The sequence below is a fragment of the Martes martes genome, assembly GCF_963455335.1.
Source record: "Martes martes genome assembly, chromosome: 2".
In the NCBI taxonomy this organism is placed as follows: Eukaryota; Metazoa; Chordata; class Mammalia; order Carnivora; family Mustelidae; genus Martes; species Martes martes.
Window position 1 is genome coordinate 90199950 of NC_137889.1, and position 14781 is coordinate 90214730.

At 42.4% G+C, this 14781-nt stretch overlaps 3 protein-coding genes across 3 annotated transcripts in view; 1 reads left to right on the forward strand and 2 right to left on the reverse strand.

Annotated features, from left to right (window-relative positions):
- The window catches only part of HERC5 (HECT and RLD domain containing E3 ubiquitin protein ligase 5), a gene marked incomplete at its 5' end in the record, with an annotated part of 41165 nt that extends 39915 nt beyond the window's left edge, over window positions 1-1250 (forward strand). The window contains one exon of the mRNA XM_080796801.1: window positions 978-1250. Coding sequence (XP_080652927.1) covers window positions 978-1183 — 206 coding nt within the window. The 3' untranslated portion in view covers window positions 1184-1250. The remainder of the gene's footprint in view (window positions 1-977) is intronic.
- Window positions 1251-9305: 8055 nt separating this feature from the next.
- PYURF (PIGY upstream open reading frame) lies at window positions 9306-12828 on the reverse strand. Its single transcript, XM_080796802.1, has 2 exons — window positions 11990-12828; window positions 9306-10241 (listed from the first exon to the last, which is right to left on the reverse strand). Exons 1-2 carry the CDS (start codon window positions 12190-12192, stop codon window positions 10100-10102), a joined length of 345 nt encoding a protein of 114 aa, XP_080652928.1. The 5' UTR covers window positions 12193-12828; the 3' UTR covers window positions 9306-10099.
- Window positions 9791-10006, reverse strand: PIGY (phosphatidylinositol glycan anchor biosynthesis class Y; the record flags this gene model as incomplete). Its single annotated transcript, XM_080796803.1, has 1 exon — window positions 9791-10006. The coding sequence occupies one exon, from the start codon at window positions 10004-10006 to the stop codon at window positions 9791-9793; it is 216 nt and encodes a 71-aa protein (XP_080652929.1).
- Window positions 12829-14781: the final 1953 nt, after the last annotated feature.

Below are 14781 nucleotides of genomic sequence, written 5' to 3' on the forward strand. Positions count from 1 at the left end.
GTTGTAGACACCATTCACCACAAATCCTTGTGTAAGAGCCACTCCATGTCCAGTTGGATGTTCTCTCTGCCAGGCTGCGTGAACATAAAAAAATGTTAATATAGGTCATCTTTCTTGTGATTTCAGCTCTGCCTCTTGCTTTCAGATGTCCCCTTAGTTCTCCATCCAATTTGGATATTTAGTCTGCTTTCTGTATTTATGACTCCCATTATTCAGGCTTTATGGGATTAGCCATATTTTACAACGTCATTGCCTCCAGCCCTTTGTACCGCCCCTACCACATTTTGATCTCTGTTTCATGCTTACTTGTTTACCTGCAACTTTGCTTAATGACTTTCTCATATTTTTCCAAAATTTCCATACTTATTTTGAGAAACACTTACCTACTTGTTCTTCTTTTTGTGGATAACATGTATGTTGGAAGATAATCAGGCTTCTCCAGAAGCCCAGCCTGACTTTCCAATCTTTGCTTTACAGGAAATCATTATTTCAGCCAAACAGTTCCATCATCTCTACATTCTTGAGCTCACCTTATGCCCTCCCACCTCTAGGCTTTCTCTGAAGCTCCTTGTCCTGCCTCGAACCCTCACCCACCTCCTTGTTGCCGCTCTAAACCTTCCCCTTCTTAAAGATCCAGCTTAATTCTGAGCTCTCCAAAGTCTCCCTGGTCATCCCAGCCTGATTGTTTCTCCCTGCTCTGAACCACACTCAGCATTTTCACTCAGGAAGCACTTAATTCCATGGCACCTCACCCTTTTGTTTTTCCCTTGCTATTTCTCTTTTACTGCACAAGAATATAATATTTCCAACTAGACTGTAAGCTGCTTGAGGGACAGTGTGTCAGTGCCCGATGCAGGCTGAAGTGGGACTCTGCACGTGGTCCCTCCGTAAATGTTTTGAATAAGCACATTTTTTCCCCCTCTATAAAAGTCTTGGTCTCTGGGAAGCAGATCACTCAGTTTTATTCTTCTTCTCAGTGTTTCTTACAGGAACTGACAGAATTCAAGTAAAAGGTTTAAAGAACATGAAAATTACATTTTGCTGTCCTGAAAATGTGAATGAAAAAGATCCCATAAGAGCACAGACGTGTATTAGTGTCCTCTACCTTCCCAAATATTCTACAATGGAAAGGGTGGAAGAAGCACTTCAAGTAGCCATCAACAACAGCAGAGGATTTGGCTGACCCGGCCTCACGTTCTTTACCCCTTTATGGAAATATTTTCAAAAATAAAATTAAGAGCTCAAGAATTAATGTGAAAGTCCCACTATTCATTGTGTTCACCTGCTCTTTCAGAACTGTGTTTTTGCATATGAGATATTTTGATAATGTTCTAGACTAGGCTGTTAGAACAAGGTGACCCCAAAACATAGTGCATAAAAGACAGAATTTTGTTTTTCTCTCATAAGCATCTTGGCTGAGGTGGTGCTTCTCCTACTCCCACTGCTCAAATAAAAGTCAAATGACTTTCTCATTGAAAATGTCCACGGAAACTGCCCGTTTCTGTCTTAAATCTTCTATATGGCATTTGAAACTGTTAACTTCTTTCTCCTCAGAACTGTTGTGAACTGGTAGATTGTGGCTTTCTTTTTCTTGGCTTCTTTCCCATTTCCTTTGCTTGTATTTCTTACACTCCCCTGACCTCCAGTGCTAGTGTAGTCCTCTGTTCTCACTCTGCACACACTCCCATCAGCTCCATGGTTTCTACTCCGCATGTGATGGTGCCCAGATCTCTCTCTGACCTACAGGAACTGGTCGATTCCAGCCCCAGACATTTTTTGGTCTAGTAGTCTGTATCTCCCTGTGTGATCCTTGGCTCATTAATTTCAGCATGTCTAAGAAAATGATTGTGTTTCCTATAGTCCACGGCTCAGTGGTATCACCAGGATTTCTAGGCAGAAGCCTGCAGTCCTCATCCCTCCTCTTTATCCACACATAAAATAAATCAGGTCCTAACAATTCCTGTTCTTGTATCCTGGACCACCCCACAGAACTCTCTGAGGCTGGAAACTGCCCCCCCCCCCCGCCAAAATCTGCACTGTTCAATAAGGTAGCCTTTTGCTATAGTAAGGTTTAGCGTTTGAAGAATTTTGAAGAGAGAAAACGTCAGTGGTGGGTAAAAGAGTCTGCAGCTGTGCTGCCCAATATGTGGCTATTCAGTTAAATAAGGGGGCCTGGGTGGCTCAGTGCATTAAGCATCTGACTTCATCTCAGGTCATGATTTCAGGGTCCTGGGATGGAGCCCTGAGTTGAGCACTCCACGCAGCTGGGAGTCGGCTTCTCCCTCTGGCCCTCCCCACTTGGTGTTCTCTGTCTCTCAAAATCTTAAAAATAAATAGAATTAAATAAAATTTAAAATTCAGTTCTCAGTCACACTACCCAGATTTCAAGGGCTCGATGTCTCCATGTGATGGGTGGCTAATGTGTAAGTACAAAATCGCACACTTGCCACTGATAGGTCCCAAACCTACGAACCCCTGTAGTTTTGCATGAGTTTGTTTTCTTGGAAGAAGAGCCGCAGTGTGATAACGCTGCACAAATCAAGATGATTTGAAAATCAGGCAGTAAAGTCATAGTTCATTGTTACCAGACACCTCAGATCCTTTCAGGCATGCCCCCTGTGCAGCTCTAGCCTGCTTTCCCACCAGTGCCCTGTATACACAGTGTACTTCACTCTAGGCATCTGTAACTATCTGTAACTAACTGAACAGGCCACAGTCTCTCCTGTGTTGTTATTGCTTAAGATTTTTATTTATTTATTTGGCAGAGAAATTGAGATCACAAATAGGCAGAGAGGCAGGCAGAGAGAGAGGGGAAGCAGGCTCCCCGCTGAGCAGAGCGCCCTATGTGGGCCTAGATCCCAGGACCCTGGGATCATGACCTGAGCTGAAGGCAGAGGCTTAACCCACTGAGCCACCCAGGCACCACTCTCCTGTGTTCTTACTCATGCATTTTCTTATTCCTGGAACCTTCTCATCCCACCCCAGCCTCCCTACTCTTCCTTACCTCCTCTCTTTTCAATTCTGCATCCCAATTCTGGGTTCTTCCTCATGTTTCTCAGAATTCACTTAATCTATGGCCACCTAGTAGGTGCCACACCAATAAATACTTGTGGAATATGGCTTCCTAGCTCAGCATTTCACAAGTGCAATCTTTTCTGAGTACAATCCTCATTCTGGTTCCTTCCAAGGGCTTAGTTGCCAGTGGTTCTTCATATGAGTTAGCCAAAAGTGCCACCTAGTGGCAGATGCGGAAGATAGCAATCACGTCCAAATGGAGCCTTTTACTAAGGGACAAAGCTTGGAAGAGACAGGCCTTTCTCCCCACAATCTCCCCACAGCTGTACTCAGTAGCGAGACTCTTACTGTGGCTCTTGAGGGTGCTAGGTAATTTCATATTTTCTACTTCCCTTAAAACAACCACCAAGTCTGGAAGTAGGTATCATTTTCATCTTATAGATCCAGAGTCAAGTTCAGAGAACTTCTTAGCACACTCTGCAGGATTGGAAGAAAAGAGGGAGGGAGGTCATGGCAAGTCTTTTTTTGTTCTCTCAGAATGGGGAATTCTCACTTTGAAAGCTGAGGGAAGGATCTTATTCACAAGATGGTTAGTAAAGGTGATCCTTGTCAGTGATGCTGAGGACACTAAGGAAAATAATCTCATTAAGAGGCTTTAAGGAGGGACGCCTGGGTGGCTCAGTTGGTTAAGCAGCTGCCTTCGGCTCAGGTCGTGATCCCAGCGTCCTGGGATCGAGTCCCACATCGGGCTCCTTGCTCCGCAGGGAGCCTGCTTCTCCCTCTGCCTCTGCCTACCACTCTGTCTGCCTGTGCTCGCTCGCTCGCTCTCTAACAAATAAATAAATTTAAAAAAAAAAAAAATTTAAGAGGCTTTAAGGAGGCAAGAGTTCCCATCATTGTTAGTGAAAGTATAAGATAGTATTTCTTGTGGTGGGCTTACAGCAGGAGGTGGTGGGGTCAATGCCATGGTGTCCGTATGTGGCATGAACCATGTTATGGGAAGCTAGTGAAGGAGAGTCCCTGTCATTAGACATTTAGATACTACTTTTTTATAAAAATTTGGTAACAGCTTTACTGGTATATTACTCACATAGGATAGAATTCAGCTAAGTGAAGTGTACAACTGAGTGGATTTAGTATATTTGCAGAAGTGTGCAACCATTGCCACAATCAATTTTAGAACCCCCAAACATTGTACCCATTAGCTGTAACTCCATGATGTCCCCAGCCATATGTATTCTCTGATCAACTTTCTGTTTATACAGATTTGTCTATTATGGACATTTCATATAAATGAGATCAAATAATATACTACTTTTAAAAACTGATTTCTTTCATTTAGCATGTTTTCAAAGTTCATCCATGTTGTAGAATTTATCAGTACTTTATTCTGTATTGCTGAATAATGTTTCATTATGTTTATACCACATTTTACATATCCATTCATCAACTGAGGGATAGTTGTGTTATTTTACATGTTTTGGCTTTATGAATGACGCTGCTATGAATATTTGTGTGAAACATTTGTATGAAATGATGCTGTATGGTAAAATATGTGTTTAACATTTTGAGGGACTGCCAACTGTTTTCCAAAGAAGCTGAATCATTTTTATATTCTCAGCAGCAGCATATGAGGGCTTGAGAAATATTTAAAATCTGCAGATTTTTTTTTTTTTTGCTACTGTGTTTTTTAATTGAAATATAATTGACTTAACAGATCTGTTCTTAAGAGTGCTGGTGAAGGCCACTAGTGGGTGGCTCAGTCAGTTAAGCGTCTGGTTCTTGATTTCGGTTCAGGTCATGATCTCAGGATAATGGGATTGAGCCCCATGTCAGCCTCCTGAGCTCAGTGGGGAGTCTGCCTGAGGATTTCTCTCCCTCTCCCCCTCCCCGTGCTTGCACATGTGCATCTCTCACTCTCAAATCTTTTTTTTTTTTTTTTTAAGATTTCATTTATTTACTTGAGAGAGAGAGAGAGAGAGAGGGGGCACATGCAGGGGGAATGGCAGGCAGAAGGAGAAGCAGCCTCCCCTCCAAGCAAGGAGCCTGATGTGGGACTTGATCCGAGGACCCTGGAATCATGACCTGAGCCAAAGGCAGATGCTTAACCAACTGAGCCATCCAGGCGTCCCTCTCTCTCGAATAAGTCTTTAAAAAAAAAAAAAAAAAAAGAGTGCTAGTGAAATACAGAAACAATAAATTTAGGTAGCTCTATTCCTTTTTGTGCTATTATTGCCTTGTGTATTATGTCTACATGTTACAATCTCAACAATACTTGGTTATAATTAATATTTTATATAATTTAATGCCTCTTCAAGGAACACAGAAGGAGAACACGGATGTATCTGTAGTATTAGTTCTATTAACCTTGTTTACCTTTTCTGGTTCTTTTCATTAGTTCCTATGAATTCAGGTTACCATCTGGTGTCATTTCTTCACTCCAGTTCAGCTTTGCTCCCATCTACTTCCTTTGTGCTGCTAATGGCAAATATGGTAGAGACCCCAAAATACAATTTATACATATTGTTTTCTACAAATTGCTCTACAGATCAGTTAAGGAGAGAGGAAATGTGCATTTACACTGTCTTTTATAGTTAGCTACATAATTACCTTTACTCTGCTGGTGGCCTGCCCCTCCTGGGAAGATGCCATAAAGCTCTACTAGACTAGGAGTTGAGGGAGGAGAGCTCCGGGTCTTGGCGGCACCCTCCTGGAGTAAAACGCTTTGAGCTGAGAGGAGAAAGAAAGATGTGGGTGATGGTTCAGATGGCACAAACTTCAATGTGCAGCATTTACTGAGTTTTAAATTTTCTTGTATGTTTCCTCATTTGGCTGTATGCCCTTGGGACAATTTCCAGAGACTCTGAATGGTTGTTTTGTTCACCAGTTAGGGTTGTTTGACAAAGGGCTTTCATGTGTCAAATTTAGCTTGTCCTCACAATTTTAGGAAATAAGCAGGAGGATTTCTAAACCTACAGATGAAGCTGAGACACAAGTAACTTGCCTAAAGTTCTAAACCTTGTTAGAACCATGCTTTCAGGCTCTCAGGAAGTATCTGCCTGCTCCGTGCTAAGCATTAAATTTAAAATGTTGAACAATTTACTGTCTAGACAGGAGACAGAAAGCAGGCAATTACAGTACAAGTTCAAGTGCTAAAATAGAGATAAAATATATGGTGCTTTAGGAAACAAGAAGAAAGGCATCAGACTTGAGCAGGAATTTGAATCCAACCATTTTGATTCCTAATTTTGCTTTTCTTATAAATAGAAAGGATGAGTCTTCTTAAAATAAGGAGGTACTGTGCAGTGTGGTTAGGAAGGCAGACTGAAGCCACGGCTGCTGACAGTTTAAGCCTTGGTTTGGTTCTTGCTGTTGCCCTGGGTAAATCATTTCAATCTCTCTGTACTTCAGCTTCTGCATCTATAAAATGCTGCCAGTATTGCCCACCTGACCTCTTAGGTTATAGAAGATTATATGTAATATGCTTAGCACTGGAGCTAGTGTACCATTTGCACTCTACAAGTGATTGTCAAATAAATTCTTCTTTTTTTTTAAGATTTTATTTATTTATTTGACAGAGATCACAAGTAGGCAGAGAGGCAGGCAGAGAGAGAGGGGGAAGCAGGCTCCCTGCTGAGCAGAGAGCTGATGTGGGGCTCGATCCCAGGACCCTGGGACCTCGACCCGAGCCGAAGGCAGAGGCCCAACCCGCTGAGCCACCCAGGCGCCCCATGATTGTCAAATAAATTCTATTAGTGAAAGGATGGCATTAATGCTGAACTCCCCCAGAGTATCCTTATCAGTTTCCTCAAAAATGATAAAATGCTTAGCTTGCAAAAGTTGAAATTGACTTTTTATAGTGCTTGTTTTATCAGCAAAATCATTTCATTTACACTGACCACAGTGAGATTTAGGGTAAATTAAAAAGAACAAGGTGCATCTCGCTGGCTCAGTTGGTGGAACGTGTGACTCATGATCTTAGGGTTGTGAGTTCGAGACCCACACTAGATGTACAGATTACTTAAAAAACTAAAAGCTTTAGGGGCCGCTTGGGTGGGTCAGTTGGTTGAGTGTTGAGTGTCTGACTTTTGGTTTTGGCTCAGGTCACCATCTCAGGGTGAGATGGAGCCCCATCTCTGCATTGGACTCCATACTCAGCAGCTAATTTGCTTGATATTCTCTCTGTCCCTCCCCCTGATCACCCCCTCTCTCTAAAAGAAATAAATCTTAAAACAAAAAAGCAGTAACTCCCTTTCAGGAAATGATAGGAACTTCTATAATTGTCCAGATTATTTGTATATTGCCATGCAGTGATTTTTTTAAGTATAGTTGGCACACAATGTTACATTGGTTTCAGATGTACACAGTGATTGGACAACTCTCTACACTGTGCTAAGCTCACCACAAATCTAGCTACCATCTGTCACTTTAAATGCTATTATTATACCATTGACTATATTCCCTATGTACTTTTATTTCAATGACTTTATTCTGTAACTGGAAGCCTGTACTTCCCACTTCCCTTCAACTTTTTGCCCATTCCCCCTACCCTTCCCTTCTGGGCAACCATCAGTTTGTTTTCTGTATTTGCATCTATTTCTTTTTGGTTTTTAGATTCCACATGTAAGTGAAATCATATGGTATTTGTCTTTGTCTGATGTATTTCACTTAACATTAATACCCTCAAGGTCAACCCATGTTGTCACAAATGTCAAGATCTCGTTCTTTTTTTTTTTTTTTTTTAACATAGGAGTAATATACCATTGCATATATGATGCTAGACAGGCTGAGGCCCCAAGAAGGCCTCAGGCCCCTCTCCAAGAGGGTTTTTGGTTTTGTACAAGGAAGAATTCAAGAGCAAGCCATTTAGAGAAAGGGAAAAAGATTAAGTATACAAGAAAGGAGCTACTTCATAGACAAAGTAGCAGTCTTTCCCAGGAGAGGAAGAGGGCTCTCCCTTGCCTCTAACGGTTTTTATAAATTATTTTAGGATTTTACTTGAGAAAGGGAGAGAGCAGGGGGAGGGGCAGAGGGAAAGGGAGAGGGAGACAAAGCATCCTCAAGCAGACTCCCCACTGAGCAAGAAGCCCAAGGCAGGGCTCAGTGCCCAGCTCCTGAGATCATGACCTGAGTTGAAATCAAGAGCAGGCTGCTCAACTGACTGAGCCACCCAGGCCCCCCTATATATTTTCCTTAAATTAGCTAACCATATAGGGAGGGGCTTACACTTTTAACTTTGGGTTTCTCATTCACATTAGGCAATTAGTTTTTCCATTGTTTTAGGATTGTGAGATTACCCACAGGGAACAATTTTAAGACTGTCCAGCCTGTCACTTTTCCTGCTGAGTTTTAGGGCAAGGGTCAACCTAAAACCAAAATGGCTTTACCTTTGATCAACTTGTCTTCTAAGCCCTCTTCCCTCCCGCCTTATATGCCACATTTTCTCCATCCATTGATCCATTGAACTTAGATTGCTTCCGTATCTTGGTATTTTAAATAATGCTGCAATAAACATAGCGGTGCATGTATTTTTTAAGATTAGTATTTGTTTTCTTTGGGTAAATAGCCGGTACTGGAATTACTGGATAATTTAGTATTTCTGATTTTTTGAGGAACCTCTATACTGTCCCACAGTGGCTGCACCTATCTACATTCCCATCAACAGTGCACAAGGGTTCCTTTTTCTACACATCCTTGCCAACACTATTTCTCATTTATTTTAGCCATTCTTTATAACATGGTATCTCGTTATGGTTTGATTTTCATTCCCTTGATGATTAGTGACGCTGAGTATCTTTTCATGTGTCTTGTTGGCTACCTGTAGGTCTTCTTTGGAAAAATGTCTGTTCAGGTCCTGTTTTTTTGGTGTTGAGTATCAGAGTGATTTTAAAAACATGATTTGTACTACAGAATACACTGAAACAATGTACTGCCCAACAGGTCTCCTAAGGCAGGAAAAAGTTCAACTGAAATGTGATTTAAAACATAGCTCTTAGTTCAATAGGACACAAAAGCTCTTTTCAAGTCTTCCAACCCTACGTCTATCCTCAAATATACATATTTTTCTGGGAAAGTATTCTATGTGGGGTATTAAGTGCCTGTTTAAACACTGCCTACATTTTAAACTTTAGAATATTTTTACATTTCCCCTCTTTTGAAACCACACATTTGTGACCAAACAAAAACAACGCTTTTTTTTTTTTTAAGGGAATAGTGTCATCTCATTTTATTATTACTAATGTAAGGATTTGATGCTAAAGAAACGAAGGCAATTTTACAAACTCAGAATGTTTGCAAGTACACGAAATTTCCATTTTATTGTAGTCTTCTAGCACACAAGCTCAAATACATTTCTCTACAACTGTTCCAACACAACTCCTTTGGAATTATTTCAGTCATCCTTAACATGTGACTCTGCCAAATACTTTGAATCTAAAATAAACATATAAAATTTTAATTATTAATTTTTAGATGAATGGGGTAAGAAAGTCATCAGGTGATGGTTAGGACTGTTAATTTCCAAAAAACTGTGTTGAAGTGTTTCTTCTGATACAGTAGTTATACATTAGAATTTTAAAAAAAAAGAGCAGAACAAAAATATAAAAGAAACTCCTGCAGTTTAAGCCTCCCATAGTCCTAAACCTCCGAGAGAAGCAAGGCAAAGCACCTTTCCTGCAATTTAAGTGGGTTTCCAGTATTTCCATGTAGCTAAGCTTTCAGAGATAGACACTCACGACGTATCATTAACATATGTATCATCTTGGCTCTGGTTGTATTAATTATGCCTGAAGAGTTTAATACCCATCCAAGTCCAAAGGTGGAAGAACACATAAACAGGTATGGTAATGGGCAGGAGCAGACTGTAAAAGCACAGGCTGGTTGTGCTAGTGCAGCCCTGTGGGAAGTTTTCTTCCACGGAGGCTGAGTAGAACAGTCCTGCTAGAGAGACCAACGGTATAAGGACAGTCAACGTAGGAAGAGACAGAAACATTCTTCTCCCCCACTTACTACCTGCCACTCTGACTTTTAAAAGGTAAGTGGTATTAAGAAAGTTTAGTTGTGTTGCTTTTTTAAAAATTATGATCTAGTGCTGCTCCATTTCTTCTTGCTTCTTACTTTGATGTGTCATCCTAGCTGCCTGCGGTATCATATTAGGGATCCCATCAATAATTGGATAGGCTATTCCCAACTCTTCATTAATCAATTCATTCGTCGATGCTTCATATCTGAGGGGAGAAAAGGAAAACAAAATGAACTGTGAAAACAAAATGCTTGGAAGAGCCTGGTGTTCAATAAACACCACCATTTTTCTAATTCTTGACAGACTGTTAATTACAAAAAGCAGAATTAAACTTCTAATTCTAAAAGCAGTATTACCCAATTGAAACATTTCTCTTAGAAAATGAATCTCTAGGGTGGCTCAGTGGGTTAAAGCATATGCCTTCGGCTCCGGTCATGATCCCAGGGTACTGGGATCGAGCCCCACATCAGGCTCTCTGCTCCGCAGGGAGCCTGCTTCCCCCTCTCTCTGCCTGCCTTTCTGCCTACTTGTGATCTCTGTCAAATAAATTAAAAAATCTTAAAAAAAAAAAAATCTCTAATTGTTCCCATTTTACTCAGTTTCTCTCATATTTTCTTTTCCACTTTATTCTCAAGCTATACTTTAGTATGTATTTTTAAAATCCAGTCAGAAAAAAACCTTCCCTTTTCATCCAAATATTCCTTTCTTAATCTGGGCAACCTCAAAACCATCCCAGTTAATTCACTACTGAAACAGCCACTAGAGAAAAACTCAACCTCTCCGCTTTAGAATACATTTAATAGAGCAACACTGAGCCATTAGAAGGAAACCACTGAAAAATCAAGATATACAAAATAAAAATTTGAGGAAGATGAGATGTTTTAGAAATGAGGAAACTTTAGAGAACAACAGGCCTGCAGTGAGCTAGTTACACAATTAACTAAGAGGCAGATCAAATGATCATTTCAAGGTGTAAGAAAACTGAGTGAGTGTATTCATTACAGAGTATAATCTAAGAGAAATGCAAAAATACTGAAAATAAAAAATGACTAGCAATCCACCACCCAAAAATAACCACTGATAGATACCATGTTGTCAGCCTTCAGTTTTAGTAGCCTGGAACTGTAGAGCTTTTTTTAAAATTTAAATTCAATTAATTAACATTATTACGTATTATCAGTTTCAGAGGTAGAGTTCAGTGATTCATCACTTGCATATAGCACCCAGGGCTCATTACATCATGTGCCCTTCTTAATGCCCATCACCCAGTTACCCCATACCACCCTCAGGTCCCGAAGCAACTCTTTGTTTCCTATGATTAAGAGTCTCTTATGTTTGTCTCCCTCTCTGATTTTCTCTTGTTTCATTTTCCCCTCCCAGAGCTGTTTTTCCCGGCTCTTGGTTCAAGGAAGCCTTTACAAAACCCAGCTAGTCCAAAACTAAGAGCCAAAAGGGGCAGCACACACAACGTAAACGTTTAAGATCGTCAGGCATCAGCTGTACATTTTCATACGCCTTAGACCAACAGGTCATAAACCCGGCGGTACGACCGAACCGCCGCGGGGCCTTCTAAAAAAAAACTCCTTGCTCTAGTCCCGCCCCCAGATCGGCGGACTGGGTCGCCCGGGGGTGGTGCCCGGGAATCGGCATTTAAAAAAAAAGTTCCCTGGCGATTCCACGGCGCGGCCAGTGGTGAACCTGTAAACGCTCCGACCCATGGCGGGTGGGCGGCTTGAAGTGGGAGGCCTGGGGCTCGGCTCCCCTCCGGTCTCCTCCCGCCCTTCCCGCCGCAATTGGAGGTGCGTGGTAGCTGGTCCGCCCGGAGCCAGAAAATGGCAGCGGAAAACACCCGGCCTGACCGAAGGGCTGCCCAGGGGCCCTGAGCTGCCGCGCGGCCCACCCGCCCCGGCCCCCGGAGGACGCGAACGCAAACCCGCAGCCGGCGAATCTCACCTGAGCGGCTTCTTGGAGAGCGGGCACACCAGGAACTCAAGCAGCGCCGGGTCGAAGGCGCGCGGCGGGTCCCCGGTCCTCTCGCTCTTCTCCGCGGACCGCCGTGACCCCGACGCGTGAAGGCACCTACGGGCGACCGCGAACGGCGGCACGCGTGGACCCCGCAGCGCTGAGGCGAGCCAGCCGCACGCTCCGCTCAGCATGGTCCTGCAGGCCACCGCCGCCACACTGCACCGCACGGCGCCCTCTGCCAGCCCGGGCCCCTTCAGTCGGAGCCCGCGCCGCCAGCCCCACCGCCGGCCAGCCCCCGCCCCCGGTGCTGCGCAAACGCAGTCCCCGGGCCGGCAGGAGCTAGCGCTTTGGTTCCGGGGGTGCTCCTGACCCGACTGCTTTTCCCGCGGCACCACTCGATAGTTATGGGCGTGGCCTGCATCCGGAGGACCCTAGCGACTTTGCCACCGCATTTACGAATTACAAACAAAACCGATGCTTAAATTGGGGGTATTTTGAGCTTATACCAGGGCTTCTCGCAGGGGTGCCAGGAAGCCAGTGGCCGGACCTCAAAGTCACAATGTTAACCTTGCACCTACGTGGTTATCTCCAAAAGGAGGTTTCAACCACATTGTCACTCTGGGTATGTTAAACGCATTGATTTGTCTTATGTAAATCTTTACCATAGCTCCTGTAACCTCGTTTGTCTCCCCGCCCCTTTTCTTATTAAATTAAAACTTTAGAACCTGGAAAGAATACCACAGGCCTCTTAAGCTCCACGATGTCCAGATTCTTACCCTGTGGGACTTACTGTGACTTTAACCGCATAATAAAGCTCAACCAGTTCATAAATGACCTTGCAGACAGCAAGTTCTCTAAGTAACTGTGTAATCGGGCAGATGTCCATTAGTTGAATGGGAAATCCATTTAAAGGATTTTTCGCCCCAAGTTTGCCTCTGGCGCTCTAAGGAAGTGATCACGGGTTTGATCTTTGTTACAGTGTGGTAGATTTGGGCTCTGGTGCATGTTTTACTAGCCATGCGACTCCAGCGAGTGACTTAACGACTGTTTCTTTACCTGTGTAATAAGATAATGGCATTTACCTCATGAAATCTCCTCCTTGTGGGGATTAAAACGGGATCATGCATGCAAAAAACATTTAGAAAAATGCTTGGGGCAAATTAATGCTCAGTTAATGTTCTCTATTGTTATTTTTATTTCCTCTGTTCTTTCCAGTACAGTATGCTAGCAGATTCTTTGTTAGTCATCAATTTTTTTTCCCTTTGTTTTGCTGAATATGGACTTGAACCTTTTTTATTTCATTGGACTTTATCGTTTTTACACTTTGGGCTCTTGGGAGATAGGGGTGGGAGTGAGGGACACAGAGATACAGATACAAGATGATATTTGCAGATATTTCATCCACTCAGTAATCTGCAAATAAATTGAGAAATTTTTATAGTTTACTCTATGTTTAAAAGTCCACTACCTTATTTGATGCTCTTTGTTCACTAATGTTCAGAAGACTTCAGCATCAGGCAGTTTTCAGGGATGTAGCCTCAAGATGAACTATTGTAAAGTTCCTATGTTTACTTTCACATTATTTCCTATGAAGGCAGAGGAAGGAATTAATTTTTCAGTTGTAGTTAGTTGATACTTTGGGCCCTACAGAAGGAGTGGATTATAAGAGATAAATTCTAACTGTGTTTCAGCGAGCTATGGGGGAGCAGAGTTTCACTTCTGCCAGCACTGAGTGGACCCAGGCCAGGCTGGGCAGGCCTACTGTCTTAGCCTTTGGTGGGGGGTAGAGGCAGACACCTATGCTTGAGACCAGTTTCATTAGCCTTAATTTGGCTAGCCTGGCTGACAGATCCCTATCACCTGGGTTTTCTAAACAGTTATAAATAAATTAGTTCCAGTTTGCCTCCACCTAGAAGGTTCAAAGCAGGTCAGTTTACTTTCACTTATGTTAGTATTTGGGGGAAACGGAGAGTAACAGCAAAGCATTGAAAATGTCTTCAAATTTATAAAACCAAAAATCAATAACCAATAGTTAGGAACATCTGAGTGTATGACATATTAGTCCAAATCATGTAAATATTAAGTTACAAAATGTCCTTAAGTAGCCCTTAGTAATGAAGGAATATAACTCATTTCTGAATGCGGTATGCTAAGCTGAATGTAGATGACAGAAATGAACTGTAACATCATTAGTCCTTTTTTGGCATGACCATGATCTATCCCATCGCAGAGCCCTGTGCACATTATAATCATGTGATAGGCTCAGGTACTGTACAGCTGTGTGATGTTAGAGAAGGTACTTGAACTCTCTGCCCCAATCTTGTCATCTGTAAGATATCACAATAATAGTACCTACCTTATGAAAGTTGTTGAAAGGATTAAATAAAATAATACAAGGGAAGCAGTTAGCACAGGGGTCTGGCATAGATTACATGTTGAAAAATGCTAGCAGCTGCAAAATGACTTATTGTGGTGAAGTTGGTGAAAATTCTGGTTAGAAAATAGGGGCACCTGGGTGGCTCCGTGGGTTAAAGCCTCTGCCTTCTGCTCAGGTCATGATCCCAGGGTTCTGGGATGCAGCCCTGCATCAGGCTCTCTGCTCAGTGGGGAGCCTACTTCCCCCACCCCTCCCTACCTCTCTGCCTACTTGTGATCTCTGTCTGTCAAATAAATAAATAAAATCCATTTAAAAAATTAAAAAAAAAAAAGAAAGTGAATGCACAGTGTACCACTGGGCCTTAATTTTAACCGACATGGAATTTTTATGGTGTGCATAATAC